The sequence below is a fragment of the Podarcis melisellensis genome (assembly GCF_964234715.1).
Source record: "Podarcis melisellensis genome assembly, chromosome: 5".
In the NCBI taxonomy this organism is placed as follows: Eukaryota; Metazoa; Chordata; class Lepidosauria; order Squamata; family Lacertidae; genus Podarcis; species Podarcis melisellensis.
The window spans coordinates 24,932,170-24,953,399 of record NC_138537.1 but is presented as its reverse complement, the minus strand read 5'-3'; the positions used below and the strand labels follow the sequence as shown (position 1 = coordinate 24,953,399).

At 43.2% G+C, this 21,230-nt stretch overlaps 1 protein-coding gene across 1 annotated transcript; it reads left to right on the top strand.

The window, feature by feature from the left end:
• Positions 1-1,700: 1,700 nt before the first annotated feature.
• On the top strand, positions 1,701-21,188 carry LOC309369853 (mast cell carboxypeptidase A-like). Its single transcript, XM_081911246.1, has 11 exons — positions 1,701-1,821; positions 2,508-2,583; positions 3,459-3,583; positions 6,038-6,140; positions 6,275-6,376; positions 7,505-7,606; positions 8,779-8,889; positions 10,309-10,399; positions 15,535-15,737; positions 18,075-18,159; positions 19,317-21,188. Exons 1-11 carry the CDS (start codon positions 1,721-1,723, stop codon positions 19,502-19,504), a joined length of 1,287 nt encoding a protein of 428 aa, XP_081767372.1. The 5' UTR covers positions 1,701-1,720; the 3' UTR covers positions 19,505-21,188.
• Positions 21,189-21,230: the final 42 nt, after the last annotated feature.

Below are 21,230 nucleotides of genomic sequence, written 5' to 3'. Positions count from 1 at the left end.
CTTGCCTTCTATCACTGTGCCATTGAGAGCGTGCTCACTTATGGCTTATGTGTGTGGTACGGAAGCTGTACTACCCAGGACAGGATGGCGTTGTGCAGAGTTGTTAAGGCAGCAGAGAGCATTGTTGGCTGCCCACTCTCCACCTTAGAGCAGATTTATGCCACAAGGTGCCATAGGAAGGCACTGGACATAGTAAAAGATCCATCGCATCCTGGTCACTGTCTCTTTGAGCTCCTGCCATCGGGACGGAGATACAGGACGATGATGACAAGAACGAGCCGTCTCAAGAACAGCTTCTTCTCCAGAGCGATCTCGGCCCTGAATGGGAAACCTGGACTTTGAAAGTCATCTAATCTTCCTTGCTGTATTATATTATATTGTTTTAATTAGTGTTTTTATAGTTGTTCTGATTTTGAGTGGAGTGCCCTATCTGGGTGGATGGAGCAGCCAAGTAATTTCGTTGTCCCTGAGAGGGGGCAATGACAATAAAGATATTATTATTATTATTATTATTATTATTATTATTATTATTATTATTATTATTATTTTCCTCAGGAACGGGAAATGGCTTTCTCCCATCCCAAAACAACCATGCTCAACAGAAACTCAGGCAACGCTTGAGGCATCTGATGAAGTGGACTCTGTGAAAGTTTGTGGCATGATCAGTTAATACTGTTAAACAGGGATGTGAAGGGAATTCAATTCAGTTCACATTTAAAGGTGAGCTTGCCTCATTCACACTTCCCAAAACAAGATGTGAATTGAAACATAGTCATCCTTTTCAACTCAACACACCTCCAAGTTTTGCAATAAAACTCTCCACCCAAGTAATGTGTACAAACGTGCCTATATCAGGAAAAAGTGTATTTAATGCATACATTTGTGAAAATAACATAGAAAAATACATTATATAAAGAGAAATTTCTTTAAAAACAAATGTGTGAATTAGGCAAAATTGCATGCAAAAGCGTATATTAGGAGGAATTTGCTCTAAAATTCAGGTGAACCTTTATGAGTACTTTTTTTAAAAAGCAAAGTGAGGTAGAAATGTGGAGAACTATACTTCAAATTGTAAAACAAAGGAGAAACTGAGAGAAATCAAAAGTGATATATCCGCCCATACCCTGCTATTATGTGCGTTGACTTACCCAAGTGCTGATAAATACATATGCAGCAATATTCCACAAAGTGTAGATTTCTATGGGTAACAGAGCACAGCAGATTTATGGTATATTTGTGCTGGTTAATTACTACAAAAAAATATATACAAGCAAAACATGGGTGCAAACTGATTCCTACTGGTAATCCTGCATCAGATTCCCAAGAAAATGAGTAATTCATTTATTTCTTTATTTCATAAAATGTATACACCGCTTGATATAAAAAACACCCTCAAAGCAGTAAAACACCCACCCACCCATTATTTCAGTAAGTATTTAGCATCAATCTTCAATTTGGTCTCCCTAATCCTAGGCCAACTCTCTAACCACTAATTTTGAGCAAATATGTACAGAATTGTGTGCACTGAAGAACCCTAGGGCGCTGTTACTTTCACAGCACATTACTAAACATGCACACACAATCTTATCTTCATCGCTCAGATGTCAAAATCTGAGTTTCCTTGTAAGCCAAAACTATACTGTTTTTTTAAAAAACGAATAAGCTTTTAAAAAATAACCCAGAGGAAGTCACCTGCTTTATATATATATAACACGCAGGAATGAGAGATTGTGGCCAAAGCAGAATCATGAGGTTCATCCTTTTATTCTTGGGTCTCCTCGTGGCACCTCAGGCTGTTGTTCTCACTCGTCGCTTTGACAGGTAGAAGTTTCTCATTGTGGGAAATCTCCAAAAGGAAAAGTTGCCATAAGTTGGTTTCTTTGCTTAGTAGACTTAGGGGGGCGAGATCCACCAGGATGAATAGCTTAGGATGCAGCAGATCACCACCTCAGCTGGCTAATTCCTGGCTTGGTCAGCATGAAGTTCCCAATGCCAGCTCAGCCAAAGATATGCCAGCATAATTTGCTCATTCTGGCTCAACCAGTGCTTAGCTGGGGCTGGTATAAGTCCCCAAAAAGGGACATGGAAGGGGCAAGATGGTGGGGACTTAGGCTGGATCCTGTTCACCTCAGTCACATGACAACCCAGCATGGAACATTATTTTAGGGCTTGTTTTCCCTCTACTAGGCTTAGGCAGAGCAGAAAGAGCAGGACTTCTGAGCGGGGCTTGGACCTGGTATAACTTTATTCCAGTTTAATTTAATTTAACTTCCATGCTTTAAGGCAGCTTATTGTGAATTTGCTTGCTCCCTTACTGGTTGCAGCAGTTGGAGAGCACACAATCCAGCGCATTGTTTGTAAGTCCAGTTGAAATGAATGTGAGCTGTGCAGCCACACACGAAATAGTCCCTAGCCTCAAAGAACCAAATATTGGGGGGGAAAGGGCAGGATGTGGCTTAGTTTAATGGCAATTTTCCCTCTAGAAATATGTTTCATTCTTATTGAAGTGAGAAAGTATTTCGGGTGAAACTTCAGAATGAAAACCAAGTGGACTTTCTAAAGGACCTGGCCTCCACAGTTCAGGTGAGATTCTTCTTCCACATGTTTTTCATTTTTATATTTTTCTCCACAGGTTTTAGCAATGGGTTTTCATCTCAAATATGCACATTCTTTCTCAATGCAAGATCAGGGAACAAATTAAGAGACAATGCCCCGTAGCTTACAAAATCTCCTTTGCTTAAGCAAAATACTCAACATTCACCCGCTTCATTTTGAGTGTGAAATTCTGAAACATGAATTTCTATCTCAGAATTCAAAAACATGAGTGCCTTAGTCTCAATGGCAGCTCTTTATTGTTTTCATATTGGTAGGTATCAAATAAGAAGCATCATAACCATACAATTATAAAACACTTAATAAATAGAATTGCCTATCAGCTCTTTGATACACTCAAATGCATCAACTATTTAAAATATCAAATATTGAAAGCAAGTATCATTGGATGTCAGTTATAAGTATCAAATATTCAGGCTGACTTCCATTTGGTGAATTTTTGGCAATAACAGTTGCAGGGAAGATTTTTGAGAAGAACATATGGACTTTTTAAAAAGAATATATGGAAACATTATTATATTCATGCACTAACGTTTAGAATGGACAAGAAAATACATGAAGGACTTGCCCTTCCCATTACCTGAATCTTCCTTTTTGGTAGCCGTCTGATCTTTCAATGGGATTTTTATTTTTATTTTTATTTTGCCCAAAGCAACTTGCTTCTTAATAAATGTGTTCTTTCCTACTCTTCTATGCCTATGCTGTCATAGAGACAATTAAAACATGCAAAGAAGGGGAAAGAATATTTTATTTCAATCCAATGTCTGGGAAAGTCTTTAACAACCCATATACCTGAGAATGCACACTTTCTTAAAGACAAACATTACTGAATTTTTCCTACACAGCTTGACATTTGGCATCCTAGTTCAATCCATCATGTTGTTGTTGGAACAGATGTGGATTTTCGCGTTGGTTCAGATCAGACAAGCTTTGTACAGACAAAACTGGAGCAGAATGGAATACAATACGGGTATGTATACTACATAATGCTAGTTTGTGATGATTGTGGAGTATTTGTATCATATAATGCTGCAAACAACAAGAAAGAGGTAGTCACCAAACTTGGAATTTAACCAGGTCACAATTTAACTCAATATTTACTGACACTGAGAAGTTATGCTTAAATCAGAAAACATGGAGAGGAAAGCACAGAGGTCTTTTCTTTTTCCTAACTCATATTCACCCAAGGAGCTGGACTGGCTGCTCAGCTGACGCTAAGCCACATGGGACGAGACCTTACCCAAGTCTTTAATTCAAATGTTACGTGAAATTCTGCATCTTTCAATTTTCCATTTTCCTTTACTCTCACAATATCTGAATTTCCACTCATCATGAGATTTCTGATTGCTTCTACTGATGTGACCAGGAAGCCATTGACTGCTACTCATTGCTACCATCATCAACCTTGGGAACAGGAGGCTGGATAATGTAAACCACTTTCTTCTACCTCACAGCCATCCCTGTCCCACAGCTCTGGCTGTGATTTGAGGGGAACTATTTACAGTACTTAAAATTGTAGCAGCAATTTAACTTAAGATGTGAAGGTAATGAAAACAGAATTAAACTCCTTTAGAAGAGAATTCTCCAGTAAATCAAAAAAGAACAATTTTTTTAAAAGACAAAAAATGCCCATTGTATAATCAGATCAAAGTATTTATATATAGAAATGCATATATTACATTAAAGTCCAGCTTCCATTATTGTCTGATGCATACTCGTCAAACTGCTGGTTGTCAGCGCTATTAAATGAAAGTCTTGCTGTCTCCTTAAGGGGGTCCCATTCATTATTATTTTTATTATTATTTAGTAAGATGAGTTTTTGAGTTTTATCTTCTCTGCCACCATAAGTGTACAGTTTTCATATGTAATCTTCTGGGCTTTAATCCATATCTTCCTTCCACTAATACTTTTCCAAGTAGATTGCCAGCATAGATTTATGGAATAGAGTTGAATTGTCTTTTGGGAGGTTGTTGTTGTTTAGTCATTTAGTCGTGTCTGACTCTTCATGACCCCACGGACCAGAGCATGCCAGGCCCTCCTGTCTTCCACTGCCTCTCACAGTTTGGTCAAACTCATGTTGATAGCTTCGAGAACACTATCCAACCATCTCGTCTTCTGTCATCCCCTTCTCCTTGTGCCCTCAATCTTTCCCAATATCAGGGTCTTTTCCAGGGAGTCTTCTCTTCTCATGAGGTGGCCAAAGTATTGGAGCCTCGGCTTCAGGATCTGTCCTTCCAGTGAGCACTCAGGGCTGATTTCCTTAGGAATGGATAGGTTTGATCTTGCACTCCATGGAACTCTCAAGAGTCTCCTCCAGCACCATAATTCAAAAGCATCAATTCTTCAGTGATCAGCCTTCTTTGTGGTCCAGCTCTCACTTCCTTACATCACTACTGGGAAAACCATAGCTTTAACTATACAGACCTTTGTCGGCTCCTTTTTAAGATGCTGTCTAGGTTTGTCATTGCTTTTCTCCCAAGAAGCAGGCGTCTTTTTAATTTCGTGACTGCTGTCACCATCTGCAGTTATCATGGAACCCAAGAAAGTAAAATCTCTGACTACCTCCATTTCTTCCCCTTCTATTTGCCAGGAGGTGATGGGACCAGTGGCCATGATCTTAGTTTTTTTGATGTTGAGCTTCAGACCATATTTTGTGCTCTCCTCTTTCACCCTCATTAAAATGTTTTTTAATTCCTCCTCACTTTCTGCTATCAAGGTTGTGTCGTATCTGAGGTTCTTGGGAGGTAGTGTTGCAAAAACTGCAAACCTTAACGCTGGGCAAAATCTAGGGACATAGACGTTTGCCACTGATTTAATCAAAACATAGCTTATATTCATTGACTGCCCCCCAGTGGACATTGGAAAGGTGGGAAGTTAGTAATCAATTAAACACACTTTATTTTCTCACCTCACAATGCTGAGTTGAATAAAATACCTTTAGCATAAATATCCTACATCTGATGCCCTTTTAAAATGTGGTTTTTGGGGGGAGGGGTTATTGGGTTGTAGTTTTTATTTTGATTATATTTTTGTGGTTTTATATTTTGATTTTGTTCTGTGAACCACCCTGAGACCTCTGGGTATAGGGCGGTATATAAATTCAGTAAATGACAACAACAACAACATTAGTGTCAGAAGTGGCACAGCTTCATGAGTATGTGGCAGTTTTATTTATGCATTTAGTTGGTTATTTACGGCACAATCTGTTCAGAAGTAATTCAATGGAGTTGAATTCTTCCAAGGGAAGTAACTGTTTGCTGCTAGCTACCTTGTTACATGCACTGACATATGTGTAAGCTTTGTTTGATTTCAGGATGTGGACGAAGCGATTAAACCAGAGGAGCCACAGAGAATCTCCTTCTCCTGGGGAGGGAGGGGCTATGTGCTTGAACTAAACGTGTCTGTGTCCTTTTTCCCACCACAGAATTTTATTCCATAATCTACAAGAAGAGATCGAAAAACAATTTGATGGTGGGAGACATTTCCGCGAGAAGCACAGCTACACAAGATACAATGAATGGGAAAAGGTACCATGTTCTGAGGGGTGGTTCCTCTCCCTTAAGCTACATATATAATCGGGATGATAAGTAGATCATTTTTCACCTCCATGACATTTTAATCGGACGTATGCCAGTGTTTTATAACAACCGTGTTTTCTTAGATTGTTGCATGGACTGAAAGAATGGCTAAAAAATACCCGAAACTGGTCTCGCGAGTTCAGATTGGAAAAACTTATGAGGATCGTCCCATGTACCTGCTTAAGGTGAGAGTCTCATTCTGACTCAAGTGCTATAAATAATTTAGATTTACAACTGGAGAAAGTGACCACAGAAAAATGAGCATCGCCAAAGTGAGGAGGCTACAGCCCAGATATCCCACTGATCTGGCTGGGTTTCCCCAGCCACTCTGGGCGGCTTCCAACAAAATATTAAAAATACAACAAAACATCAGACAGTAAAAACTTCCCTAAACCAGGCTGCCTTCAGATGTCTTCTAAAAGTCAAATAGTTGTTTACTTCCTTGACATCTGACGGGAGGGCGTTTCACAGGGTGGGCGCCACTGCCAAGAAGGCCCTCTGCCTGGTTCCCTGTAACCTCACTTCTCACAGTGAGGGAACCGCCAGAAGGCCCTCGGAGCTGGACTTCAGTGTCTGGGCTGAACGATGAGGGTGGAGGCGCTCCTTCAGGTATACTGGGCTGAGGCCATTTAGGGCATGGGTAGACAAATTAAGGCCTGGGGGCCGGATCCGGCCCAATCGCCTTCTATCCAGCCCACAGATGGTCCAGGAATCAGCATGTTTTTACATGAGTAGAATGTGTCCTTTTATTTAAAATGTATCTCTAGGTTATTTGTGGGGCTTGCCTGGTGTTTTTACATGAGTATAAGGTGTGCTTTTATTTAATATGCATCTCTGGGTTATTTGTGGGGCATAGGAATTTGTTCATTATTATTTTTTTCAAAATATAGTCTTGCCCCCCACAAGGTCTGAGTGACAGTGGACTGGCCCCCTGCTGAAAGTTTGCTGACCCCTGATTTAGGCTTTCAAGGTCAGCACTAACACTTTGAATTGGGCTCAGTGAAATGTACTGGGAGCCAATGTAGGTCTTTCAGGACCCGTGTTATATGATCTTGGCGGCCACTCCCAGTCACAAATCTAGCTGCCACATTCTGGATTAGTTGTTAAAGTTGTTTGCACTTGCTCTGTTGGACCATGGAACAGTTTTATGATGTCCGAGTTCTATTCCCTGTAGATCCACTTATTTTTTTTCTCCAAAACATATTTCCCGTGGGATGCACCCTCCCATTGAACTGAATGCTAGGACTGTGGATTCTGCACATAGTATACACAGGATAAAGATGTTTCAAAGATTAATATTTCCTGCTTAACAGGTTGGGAAGGAGAGTGGAAAAAAGAAGGTCATCTTTATGGACTGCGGCATTCATGCACGCGAGTGGATCTCACCTGCTTTCTGCCAATGGTTTGTGAAGCAGGTTGGCTAAACAGTACTTTATTTATTTATTACATTTACAGACTACAGTACTTTTGTCTTCCACTGAGCTTAAAGTGGTGTACATGGGTCTCCTGCTCCCCATTACATCTTCACAACAACCCTGTGAGGAAGGTTAAGCTAAGAGAAGGTGACTGGCCCAAGGTCGCCCAGTGAGCTTCATGGCTGAGTGGTGTTGTAGATACAAAGTTTCCAGCAGCCCAACAAAATGCCCTGTTTTGCTAGCTACCAGCTGTCTGGTCAGAGGTTGCTCATCCATCACAGCAGAACTATGCACCCATTGGTGGCACTTCTCAAGCAAAGCTAACAGAGAGGAGTCTGTATTACACCCTAACCCACACCTCCAGCCATCAAAAGCAGCAAGTTAAAATGACAGCTTCATAGTACCATCCTATATGTGTCTAAGTACCGTATTTTTCACTCTATAAGACACACTTTTCCCCTCCTAAAAAGTAAGGGGAAATGGGTGTGCATCTAATGGAGAAAATACAGGCGGGAGGCTCTGCTCAGCACTCCCTTTAAAGAGCTGCGTGGAGCATGTGTGCGGCTCTTGGGGGCTTTTCCCCAAGGAGGGAGAAGGGCTGCCCTTCTCCCTCCTCTGGGAAAAGCCCCCAAGAGCCGCACACATGCTCCGCGTGCTCTTTAAACGGAGCGCGGCTCTTGGGGGAGCCTTAGCCACACGCAGCCTCTCCCAGGCAGGGGATGAAGGCTCCCTTTGCCTGGGAGAGGCTGTGCACGGCTAAGCAAAAAGCCAGGACAGCCAGCGGAATCGCTGCACTGCAATCCCGCTGGCTGTCCTGGTTTCTGGGATTCAGAATAATTTTTTTCTTGTTTTCTTCTTCCAAAAACTAGGTGCGTCTTATGGTCTGGTGCGTCTTATAGAGCAAAAAATACGGTAACTCCCAGTGACTTCAGTGGAGCGAACGTCATGGCAGCTGTGTATAGGATTGCAGCCCTAGTGGGGAGAAGAGGTGTTTTAGTTTTTAAGTAGTTCTATTGTTTATTTTATTTTACCCTTAAGCTCCGAAATCCTAAAGGTGAAAAATCTGCTTTAAAAATAAAAAAATCCTGAAGGATTCTAACCTTCTCAGCTTGTTGACAACTAAATAGTGCATTTGTATAATTTCACAAAATGTTGGGGTTTTTTTCTTGCAGGCTGTCAGAACCTATGAAACGGACAAGGTCATGTTCAAGCTCTTGAACAATTTGAACTTCTACATCCTTCCCGTATTCAACATTGATGGCTACGTCTGGACATGGACTGAAGTAATGGCCACATTTCCCCCCTCTTTAGTAGTGTGCTGAATTGAATGTTATTATTTCTATCCATTATTACTGCATTAATAAATTTATTTTAAAAAATATTTATTAAGGTGACACCGAAAGAAGGGGAGAGGACTGGCCCATGTGGTAGAACATAATATTTTATGGAATGGCTACAATCCCATAGCAACTTACTTAGACACAAGTCCCAATGAGCTCAATGGGACTTGCCTTGAAGTAATGTATAGGACTGTGTTGTAGGTTATTCATGGGGAGTCCAAACGCGAGTGTTCATGTCTCCAATGCCTGCGCTGTCAAAGGAGCTATGATATCATATATTGAAAGTGTTGGTGAACAGCCTTCAATATTTGTCCTACTGTATTTTGTTGTATCCCCTTGATGCCCTCAATCACAGCTCCTGTCCACACCCCCAAATGCCTATACCAGGTATCTTCCCTTTACTCAGAGTCGGTGCTCTCTTTACCTTTGGGAATCAGCTGTGTTACAACAATTGTGAGGAAGGAGAGAGAAGAAAAATATCTTGAGATTGCTAAGCAAGTGGTTGGTCCATCAGCCTACTGACTCCTTGGACTTACTAAGGCAGCTGCCATAGTTGGAAACAAGAAGTTAAAGGTTCACTCATTCTCAGCTAATTGTGACATGAACTAGCTAATTGTGACATGAGCCTTGGCAGCCTAGAGATTCCTTTGTCGTCCTTTGTAATGTTATATTATAGAGATTCCTTTGTCGTCCTTTGTAATGCTATATTATAGTCACTTGGCCTGGGACCTCACAGCGAAAGGCAGGTAAAAAAATACAGTGGTACCTTGGGTTAAGTACTTAATTCGTTCCAGAGGTCCATTCTTAACCTGAAACTGTTCTTAACCTGAAGCACCACTTTAGCTAATGGGGCCTGCTGCTGCTGCTGCCACGCCGCTGGAGCACAATTTCTGTCCTCATCCTGAAGCAAAGTTCTTAACCTGAAGCACTATTTCTGGGTTAGTTGAGTCTGTAACCTGAAGCGTACGTAACCTGAGGTACCACTGTATTATAAATAGATACATACATAAATTTGTAAATTTCAACACGCAGTAGAATTGTTCTTCTCCTGTCATCATTTCCACATTTCAAGTGGAATGTGTTAGCAGTGTATATACACATTTCAGCAATAAATGTAGGTCCAAAAGCCCAGTAATTTTTACCTGGCAAAATCAGAGGGGGAAACGAAAGGTGATCAGTCCACTGCGCATGTAGATCACATATATGTTATGTCTAACAGCTATAAGGTAGGACCATGAGCTGGCGATGAGGAAGAAACTGAGGCCCAAAGGCAGGGCATATGGGCCCAATCCTTATGATGCACTATACAAAAAAAATGTTCCCAAAGGAGCAAGAATAGATCTCTATCATTTTGTCTCACAGGATCGCATGTGGAGAAAGAATCGTGCGAATACCTCTAACAGTGATTGTCCTGGTGTTGACTTGAACAGGAATTTCAAAGCTAAATGGGGCAGTAAGTATAATATGCCAAAGAGCGACATTAACTGAGACTCAACATTTCTCTAACTCCGTGTTTCCCAACCGGTGTTCCGCGGCACACTAGTGTGCTGCGAGACGTTGCCTGGTGTGCCGTGGGAGGGAGGCGGGCGAGGCGGGCGGCGGGAGCGCAAGGCTTGCGGGCGGCAGCCGGCAGCACGGAGCACGGGGCACCCTTCGGAGGCCGCCCCGTGCTCCGCGCTGGTGTTGGCCAGCCTTGCGCACCCGGGGGATCTCCCCCCAGGAGCGCAAGGCTTGCGGGCAGCAGCTGGTAGCGCGGAGCACGGGGCACCCTTCGGAGGACGCCCCGTGCTCCGCGCTGGTGTCGGCAAGCCTTGCGCACCCGGGGGATCTCCCCCCGAGAGCGCAAGGCTTGCGGGCGGAAGCAGGCAGCACGGAGCACGGGGCGCCCTTTGGAGGACGCCCCGTGCTCCGCGCTGGTGTTGGCCAGCCTTGCGCACCCGGGGGATCTCCCCCCAAGAGCGCAAGGCTTGCGGGCGGCAGCTGGCAGCACGGAGCACGGGGCGCCCTTCGGAGGACGCCCCGTGCTCCGCGCTGGTGTCGGCAAGCCTTGCACACCCGGGGGATCTCCCCCCGAGAGCGCAAGGCTTGCAGGTGGCAGCTGGCAGCGCGGAGCACGGGGCGCCCTTCGGAGGACGCCCTGTGCTCTGCGCTGGTGTCAGCCAGCCTTGCGCACCCGGGGGATCTCCCCCCGAGAGCGCAAGGCTTGCGGGCGGCAGCTGGCAGCGCGGAGCACGGGGCGCCCTTCGGAGGACGCCCCGTGCTCCGCCCTGGTGTTGGCCAGCCTTGCGCACCCGGGGGATCTCCCCCCCCGAGCGCAAGGCTTGCGGGTGGAAGCCGGCAGCACGGAGCACGGGGCGCCCTTTGGAGGACGCCCCGTGCTCCGCGCTGGTGTTGGCCAGCCTTGCGCACCGGGGGATCTCCCCCCAGGAGCGCAAGGCTTGCGGGCGGCAGCTGGCAGTGCGGAGCACGGGGCGCCCTTCGGAGGACGCCCCGTGCTCCGCGTTCGTGTTGGCAAGCCTTGCGCACCCAGGGGTGCGTGGGGCGCCCTGAAACAGAGGGTTCCCCATGCTGCGGACTGTAGCCTGCCGCCTGACGCGCGGGGCGCCCTGAAGCAGAGCGCCCCACGCGCCAGGCAGACATGGGCCAGCCCCACAAGCTCGGGGGACAGCGGGGAGGCGCAGCACCGCCATCCCACTGTTCCCCGACCTGGTTTGGGGGGGGGAAATAAAGAGAAAAAAATTTTCCTTTATTTCCCCCCCCCAAAAAAAGTAGGTGCGTCCTATTTCATAATAAAGTAATTATAAAATACTTTTTTGTGTTTATTTGATGCCTATTAAAGAGAGTTACTTTATATATAGTCAATATAGGCACACAGTTAATTTTTTAAACATTTTCTAATGGTGGTGTGCCTCGAGATTTTTTTCATGAAACAAGTGTGCCTTTGCCCACAAAAGGTTGGGAAACACTGCTCTAACTGTCAATTTCCACATTCTATTTGAACTTTCCCACAATCTAAAAGTCACTTCCAGAAATATAGTGGAAAATTGTACAACTTAAGCACTCATTTCTGTCATGAGTGTAGCCAAGCGAGGGCAGGGGGGGGACAGATACCCCCCCAATCAAGTAAAACAATAGAAATACTTAACTGACCAATCATGTAGGTTCTGCGCCCCTCTAACAAGAATCCTGGCTACACCCATGATTTCTGTGTTACTTATTTTCAGAAAAGGAATTTGCAAAAAACACCAAAATGAACATTTAATCTGTGGTCGTGTGATATATTTCTGGGAATGGCTTTTGCATCATGCAAGAGAGAGCCAGAGGCATTTCCCCACCTGAAGCAGAACACCAAATGAAGCCATTTCCCAATCCAAATATGGAGCTTTTTCCTCAATAAGTGGCCTTACTTATGAATAGGCCACTAACCTCCTACGCCTTTCCCACTTCATGCTGAATTCCAAACTGAGGATCCGTAGAAGTGGAAGAGGCAGTGGCAGGTGTCTCCTCCCAGACTCTGCCTCTGCCAATGGGTCATCTGTACTCCTCATCCTTTTCCTCCTACTCAGGCTCCCTGTGCTAAATGTAATTAAAGCTTTGTCTTAATGGAGCAGCCATGATAAAACTAGATAAATCCAACAGATTTGTTTGCTATATACCAGTTATTGGGAACCTTTGTTCCTCCAGATAGTTCTGAAGTACAACCCCATTATCCCTGGCCATTGGCCATTCTGGCTGGGTTTGTTGGGAGCAGCGTTCAAAACTCCCATTGTTCTAGGCGCGTTTTGCAACAAGGAATTTCATTAGCACAAGCAGTTTCTGAACTCTGGGCGCAGTACCGCTCCTAAGATTTCCGATTAAAACAGCAGAGTGGAAGGATTGGATTGGATTGGATTGATCTTTATTACGGCCATTGGCCCATCACATGACAGTTTCCCATACCACCATAATGTACTTGAACCTCCAAATTTAAAACCTCCAAAACTTACAAAAAACTGACAAGAACCAAAGCAAAACAAAAACAAAAGACCAACATCATACATTACAAAATTTGTAACATAAACATCGCCCACTGCTCATAAATTAATAGAAGACATCAATGGTGATAATACCTAATTACATCCTAAAACATAGATCATGGTTTAAAGGGATTATCCGAGCCACACAAGAGTCCGTTTCTCTTCTTTAGGGATAGGACGCTGATCAAGAATCTGGCAACCATGAGTGATCTTAGGGGGTCATCATCATTTAATAGATATCTCAGTTTGGCTTCAGTTGTATCATCAGCAATTCCCTTAAGATATTGAGCAAGAAACTTGCTCCTGGCCGATAAGTGAAAAGCACAATCAAGAATTATGTGATGCAACGATTCCGGTGCCCCACAATTACAATCACATAAGAGCGATATCTGTCCATTGGAGAATCTATTTCTCAGCACGTTTGATGGGAAGGTGTTGAATCTTGCCTTTACAAAGGCATATCTATGAGCCGAAGAAGTTAAGGAATTCAAATAGTTTGGGAGCCTTAAGAGGGGTAATAAACCAAGGTTTAGAGGTGAGCAGGTACCGTTGCCCAAGACCATTTTCTGCTGCAAGTCCATCTCCTCTAGTTTACAGGTTACTGTTCTTTTAGCTGGAACTATGTCCTGCTCTAGTAATTTGGATGGGGAGATTCCCATTGCTGTAATTTTCAGCTGTAATTTTTTTACCCATGGGCTCTGGAAATCATCTCTCCACATACATTGTATCAAGTACAAGTTTGGGAGATTGTGCCATAGAGATAACCAATGACAAAGTATGTGCTTCCACAGAGCGTTTTCCAGGGATACAGTGTTAAGTTCCATGCGTAACGCTGTATTACTTACACAGTTGGGCAGTTTCAATATCCCTCTTAAAAACTGATTTTGAATAACCTCTAGGTGAGATAGATTGACAAAAGTCCCCCAAATTGAGATGGCATAAGCAATTGTCGGAATCACCTTGGCCTTGAAGACTTTCAACGCCGATGGGATATGAAGGGCCCCATCGGTGAAGAAGAATCGCAAGATCGCCAAGGAGATAGCTTTGGCTCTATTTGTAACATAGGCTACATGGGCCTTCCATCTAAGGTTATGTTGTAACCAAACTCCCAAATATTGGAATTTATAGACTTGTTCGATGGCTCTCCCATCAATTTTCCAATTATGGAGTTTCCGGCTCTTTGAGAAAACTAGTATCTTAGATTTCCCATAATTAATTGTGAGGGAATTTGCGTTACAATATGATCCAAAAATTTTCAAGGCCCTTCTGAGACCTACTCTAGAAAAGGAAAGGATGACTGCGTCATCCGCATATAGTAACAAAGGGCAGCGATAAAGTGCTAGGCGGGGTGCATGAATCCTTTCTTGAGCCTCTATTAGGGGAGTCCTCATGTCGCTTATGAACAAATTGAACAGGAATGGAGCCAATATACAACCCTGTCGGACACCTCTGTTAATGGGAATTGAATTGGTGAGATCACCCTCCGGGGTGAATCTCACTCTAGCCGCTGAGTTCTCATGAAGTTTGATTATTAGCCAGAGAAGCCTTCTGTCGATGCCCCAGCGGGTGAGTTTTTCCCAGAGGATGCTCCTGGGGATACTATCGAATGCTGCCCTTAGGTCAATGAATGCCACACAGAGTTGGCCACCCTTTGGGGTGGAATATTTCCAGGCAAGATGCTGTAAAATTAGAATATGATTAATTGTTGACTGTTTTGGGCGGAATCCAGCTTGTTCGGGCCCAATTAATTTTTTCTCTTCGGACCACTGGATAAGTCTGCTCAGCAGGAAGCGGGCATACAGTTTCCCCACTATTGAGAGCAGACTGATATTTCTGTAATTCCCCGGGTCATCTGGTGAGCCCTTTTTGTGGATTGGAACGATAACAGCGCAGAGTGGAAGGAAAGGAGGACCTTTTTCTGCCTCCACCACTCTCTGAAGACTAGAGAAGATACCCTCCTAAGAATATTAGGGGGGCAGGCAGGGGAAGCCAGGGTTTGTTTTCTGCAGTCTTCAGGTAAGGACTAGACCGTGTAAAAAAATGAATATAATATTTTAGCTGCAGTTCATTCATTTACACTTTTATATTCTATTTATTTAAAAAGTGTGCCTAGACATTCTGTTGTTACACCCATAACCTAGGTTTTATGTGCCATTTAGCTCCTAGCTTTCATATCTCAGTTTCTAACACTAGTTGGGAGTTGACATGCGCCAATATCTGGAGGACCAAAGTTTCCCTACACCTGAGATATACCAATAGCAAACTCTTTCTTCAAATGATTATCCTTATGTCATCAAAGGAGCATCATCAGCACACAAGAAGGATGTGCTGGCTGGGGCAAATGAGAGCTATAGTCCCAAACATCTAGAGGGCACCATGTTGGCGAAGGCTGTTGGTGGAAGGAATTACCAGACTGCACTGACTTCAAAGAAATCATGACTCAAAAAGCAAATTGTGAGGTCCCTTCCTGATTTGGAAAGAAACACAATCTTCTTCACTATTCTTCAAGCGAGTAAGCAATCTATAAATGGCACCAATTATAAATACTTCATCTGAAAACTTTTTCTTGCAGCCATAGGTATATCGCATAAACCTTGTTCGCAGATTTACTGCGGTCCCTCGGCAGAATCTGAGCCAGAAATCAAAGCAGTTACAAGCTTCATCCGAGAGCACCTTTCCTCCATCAGAGGATACCTAAGCTTCCATTCCTATTCTCAGATATTGATGTTTCCATATGCCTATAAGGATGAAACAGCACCCAATAATGATGAACTGGTATGTAGAAAAAGATTATTACAGTCGTCTTCTTATCATTCACAAAGCCATTGGGTGTAAACAAATATGTTGAGGCATTGCTATGCAGAGGTAGTGAAATATGACCCAAAGTGCATCAGAAAAGTATTCAAAGGTAGCTAGCATCATTTTGACCAAACTGCGGGAGGCAGTGGAAGACAGGAGTGCTTGGCGTGCTCTGGTCTATGGGGTCACGAAGAGTCAGACACGACTAAACGACTAAACAACAACAAGCATCAGCTGTGGGGAGTTGGATGCAAATATCAGAGTGTTTTAGTATAAATTTAATCTTTTCTAATAATTCAGTGCAAGGTTAGAGCCAAGAAACAGACAACCTCGACTGTCTAGATCATGTGTTGTCAACCTGGTCCCTACCGCCCACTAGTGGGCGTTTCAGGATTCTAGGTGGATGGTAGAGGGTTCTACAACACAAGCTGAATCTTCCTTCCATCGAGCACTGGTGGGCGGTAAGGAAATTTTACCATCAAGAAAGATGCATTAGTGGGCATTAGGTATAAAAAGGTTGACTACCCCCGTCTAGATCTTAGCTATGGTCCCCATTATGTTCAATTGCAGCAGAGGTCAGCTTGACCCAGTCTATTGCTTTTTCTCCCCAAGGGTGCATATGAAACCATATTGATGAGTACAATGGAAAAGGTACCATAGATAGAGATGTCCCCCCACCTTCTAAACGACTTAGTAATTCCTAGTAGTTGTTTTGTTCCCTAAAGAGAATTGGACACCTGCCAGCATTGCACAGGAAATGAGTCTTGTGTAGGAAAACCAGCATTCCTAATTTCATAGACACTTGTGATAGAAATGTAGATACACCAATGCTGCCCTCTTGTGTCTTATAACAGAGGAACTTAAATTTGCACTCATCTCCTCACTATTAATTGCTGTTTACATTTCTTTTACAAAAAACCTGCTATACTTTAAACCATAGAATCTGATATTTGAAAGGTCTCATTGCCTCATGCTCAGATTCGTGTCCCTGGGACCACTGCGAAAATAAAATCTAGAGTTTAATTTAGAAGAAACCAGTCCCAGTTCCATGTTTTGAAAAGCCCTCATTTATTTTATTTTATTTTATTTTATTTTATCTGTCTATCTATAGGATGTCCTCAGTAGACACACGCACATACCTGCTCTTCTCATTGCCATCATAGCTAAAGCTGTCCATTTACTTTACATTTCTACAGGCCCTATCTCCACACCTGCTAGGAGAGGTTGCACTCCTGCTTGCAAACTTCCTATAGGCATCCAGATGGTCTCTGTGAAAACAGGTTGCTGGTCTAAATGGACCTTTGGATTTTTTCAGCAGGGGTCTCCTCATGTTAACTTAATATGGAGGTTCCTTCCCCTTTTCCCCACTAAAAGAGGACAGTTAAACAGAAAGAGGCAACAAAGAGGAGATGAAGCCAAGAGGCTCAGGGACTGGCAATGCCCTTCAGCTTCCTGGCAAAGTGCATACTGACACAACTTTACCTTTTAAAGTTGTCTGCATTTTGGCAGTCATCTCGCATCTTACATTTAAATGGGGTACTTTCCTTTATAGAGACAGTTTTGTGTAGTTCTCCTATCCAGTAGAACCAGATGCCAACAAGTATCAGTTACCATTAGGAATGTCTGGGTGAGAAGCTATGAAAAGAAATTGCTTCCTTATATAGCTGGAGGCAGCCCAATGATTCTCAGAATCACACATTGCAAAATAGTACCCAACAGCACGCCAGGAATAACCGCATTGTACAACTCTGGTCCTCAACACGAGATGACTTGAGATAGGCCCAAAGAGGTCACGTGTTGCAGTAATAATAATAATAATTTATTATTTATACCCCGCCCATCTGGCTGGGCTTCCCCAGCCACTCCGGGCGGCTTCCAAAAGAATATTAAAATATTGTGATACATTGTTGTTCTCTTTGACATCTGGTGGGAGGGTGTTCCACAGGGAGGGCGCCACTACTGAGTAAACGGAAGGTGTCAGGTTGGAGGAGACTGGGGAGAGGCATACGCAGTCGCTTGCCTGTAAATATACAGAAATGTCCTTTGGGCCAGTGCCTGCAAGAAGGGAAACAACTGAATACAAACAAGTCTCAAAAGCACAAAACAAGTTGTTCTCATTCAGAGGAATGAAGCCTAAATTCCTTGTGAAAGTAGCAAACCTCAGTCTGTCCATCTTTCGATAACAATGGGAATCCTAATCAGCTGCCTTGGATCTAGAGTCATGTGCAACACCTCCTTGTGCCCTACTCTAGGCTATCTCAAGAATTTTTCCATGAACAATCTAATTCCCCCCCCCCCCTCTTTTAACTACAGAACAAAGTAGCTAAGGAAGCAGTAGAAGCTTTATCTGGCCTCTATGGTACAGAGTATACCTATGGACCAACTGCCACTACAATTTGTAAGTATTTGTTTCTATTTTCTATGGACGTGTACATGCAAGGAAAACTTTTGCAAACCAAATTAATTAAATCCAATATTTTGAAACAACAACATAACTCATGGTTCGGTTTTGCCTGACCTCTATGTAGCCTTCCTGTGATACTCAGCTTCACAAAGGGTCATCTCAACAGATGGGGGACAACATGCTGATGATCTGCCTTCTAGCCCAGCCTAGAGCCAGTGTGGTGTAGTGGTTAAGAGAGGTAGTCTCGTAATCTGGGGAACCGGGTTCGCGTCTCCGCTCCTCCACATGCAGCTGCTGGGTGACCTTGGGCCAGTCACACTTCTTTGAAGCCTCTCAGCCCCACTCACCTCACAGAGTGTTTGTTGTGGGGGAGGAAGGGAAAGGAGAATGTTAGCCGCTTTGAGACTCCTTAAAGGGAGTGAAAGGCGGGATATCATATCCAAAACTCTTCTATCAGACCCTATTGGGTCATTGGATAGAGCATTGCTGCACTGACATCACTGCAGCTTATCTGAATGGTGTGAGGGCAGGTAGGGAGGAGGGAGGTATTCAATTCTGTATGCATTTAAAGATGAACCTACTTATTTCGCACTTTTTAAAACAACACGTGAAACGAAACACGGCCACCTTTCAAAATTCACAGTTCTCTGAATTTTGCAATATGGTTCTCAACCCAACTAATGTGTAGGAAACCATGTATATTGTGGTAAATTGTACATTAACTGTATATAAATTTCATGCAAAAATGCATTATATTGGGGAAAACTGCTTGCAGAAATGTTCATATTTGTCAAAACAGCATACAAAAATGTATTTTTTTAGAAGTGCACACTAAAATACTGGGAAATTTTCATGAGCGTTTAAAAAAAATACAGAAATTTGGGGGACTGAATAAGAAGCTGCAAGTGGAAGATCTGTCTATTCCTCAGGGCAGGGCAGCTGCAAGGGCAGGGCTGCTCAGAGTCCCTGCATTCTGCCTACACAGCCCTTGTCTGGGGTAATCTGCAGCAATGCTGGTTTCAGGAGGGCCCTCTGCATCTCTGCCTCACTACATGGGCTACTATTGCTATCAGAAGAAGCCTTCCTATTTTATTGCATCCTTCATGCCAGGGTTGTCTTTAATACTGCCTTCTGGTCTGCCTGTTTTTCAGATCCTTGTTCAGGTTCCTCTCTTGACTGGGCTTATGACGAGGGCATTAAGAATGCATTCACTTTTGAGCTTCGTGACCTTGGGAAATATGGCTTTATCCTCCCTGAATCGAAGATAAGGCCAACCTGCAGGGAGACGATGTTGGCAGTCAAGCACATCGCCAATTATATCCTCACCTCTGCTCCGTGAAGCTGTCTTCACGTTTACTTGCAAATGGTATTGGCTCCTCCTTGCCTATCAGCCCCCTCCCCTTTTCTCTCTTTTAGAAATAGCCCCTACAGATTCTTTTCCATTGCTTTATTATTATTCTATGAATGCTTTTGTAAAGATAGGCCATCTTCTCTTACCTTCCTATGTCACCAATACTTCATCAAGCTTGTGGTCTCTCCTCTTTATTGCAGGGTGTCAGTTGGGTTGGAGGCAGACATAGTTATGGTTAGAGGAGAGCCACTGAAATCAGTGAGACTTAAATCAGTAGGACTTCTCTAAGTTTGAATCCAACCCAATCATTCCATTTCAGTCATTTGATTCAGATATTTTAGTTCTACTGGAATATTATTATTATTGTTTTATGCAAGCATAAATCAGACATCTGCTGAGTATCTCCTGAAACCAGGTTGATTTACAGGGTCCTTTTGGAATAGTGACAGCTCCCCACCATGCCCACTGAGCATTTTTTAGAATCTCTTATGCATTATTTGTACACATAAGTAATGTCGTTAATGTAAAATAGAAAGAAGAAGGAGCCATTTTTAAAACAAGAAATGCATTCTAGGCTCAGAGGGATCACAATTCAATTACCAATTCAGGTCATACAACTGTGCTGTGTAAAAAGCTCCTGAGACCATTCTCTCACAATTGAGACTACAGCTGGGTTTTGCATTTGCCATCATCAACATTTGAATATAGAAGCTGCATTGTTGGCTGCAATGTACACATGATTTAAGATTGGCTTCCCTCTGCTTTCTGTCTCTGCTGCATTCTGTCTCTGCAGTCTTTAATATGGTTAGCCTAGCCTTTCAATTAACAGCCTTGTAGCTGTCCCTGCAAAATGAAACAGCAGAACTTTGGGAGCTCTGGATCCCTGTCCTTCAATTTCACACCCCATGCCTTTTTTTTTTTTTTACTTCATTCCTGGGTATTCATCTGGTGTGAAGGAGAGAACCACAATGGAGCTATTTCTGTGTTGTGTTATTTCATGTGGCTGTAATGGATGTGGGTGAATATCACAACTGTGTAAACAGAACTGATCAGATCTTTCCCAACTTCCTTCCCACCAGTGTGGGGAAGACCAAAGCGATTGGCCTCACTGATTTCATATGATATGTAGCTGCATGGGATCACAATGTGAGGATATGGCCCCCACACAGCTTGGTGCATATCCGTGTGGCCTTGTGATCCTGCCCTAGAAGTCTCTGAGGTACTCTAAGATCAGCTTTTATTATTCCTCCCCATTTAATTCACCAACTGACTTTCAGAAGCGTTGTAAGAAAGTAGATCTACCACTTGAACAACACACAAGGATATTGCAGCATCAACTGAACTGTAACATGGTTTATGTCAATATAAATTTATCAGTCGAGTAAAACAATGAATTAGATCCATATTGGTGGAAGGGGGGGGATGCTCTCTACTGTACTAAAGACACTTGCCATCCTATTTTAACCCACTTCAAATAGTTAGCAGGAAAAAAATAATTGGACACATATTGTATTTTTCTTTTCCTGGTTATGGTTATGCCTTTCCCATCTATCTCTCCATAGCATATTTTAAAGGACATCACATAAATAGATAGTTTTTGAAATGAACTCTGCTATTTTATATTGCTTACTAACCAGCATATTTCTTAATAAACCCTTTGCATCATGCCAAATGTTTCTTCTGAAATGTTTTGAACAGAATGCACCTAAATCAA

Excerpts from the sequence above, each read along its gene's own strand:
- LOC309369853 (XM_081911246.1), top strand. The coding sequence starts at position 1,721 with ATGAGAGATTGTGGCCAAAGCAGAATCATGAGGTTCATCCTTTTATTC. Across the intron at positions 6,377-7,504 it reads GTCCCATGTACCTGCTTAAG|GTTGGGAAGGAGAGTGGAAA; the intron begins GTGAGAGTCTCA and ends CCTGCTTAACAG. Across the intron at positions 15,738-18,074 it reads CACCCAATAATGATGAACTG|AACAAAGTAGCTAAGGAAGC; the intron begins GTATGTAGAAAA and ends TTTTAACTACAG.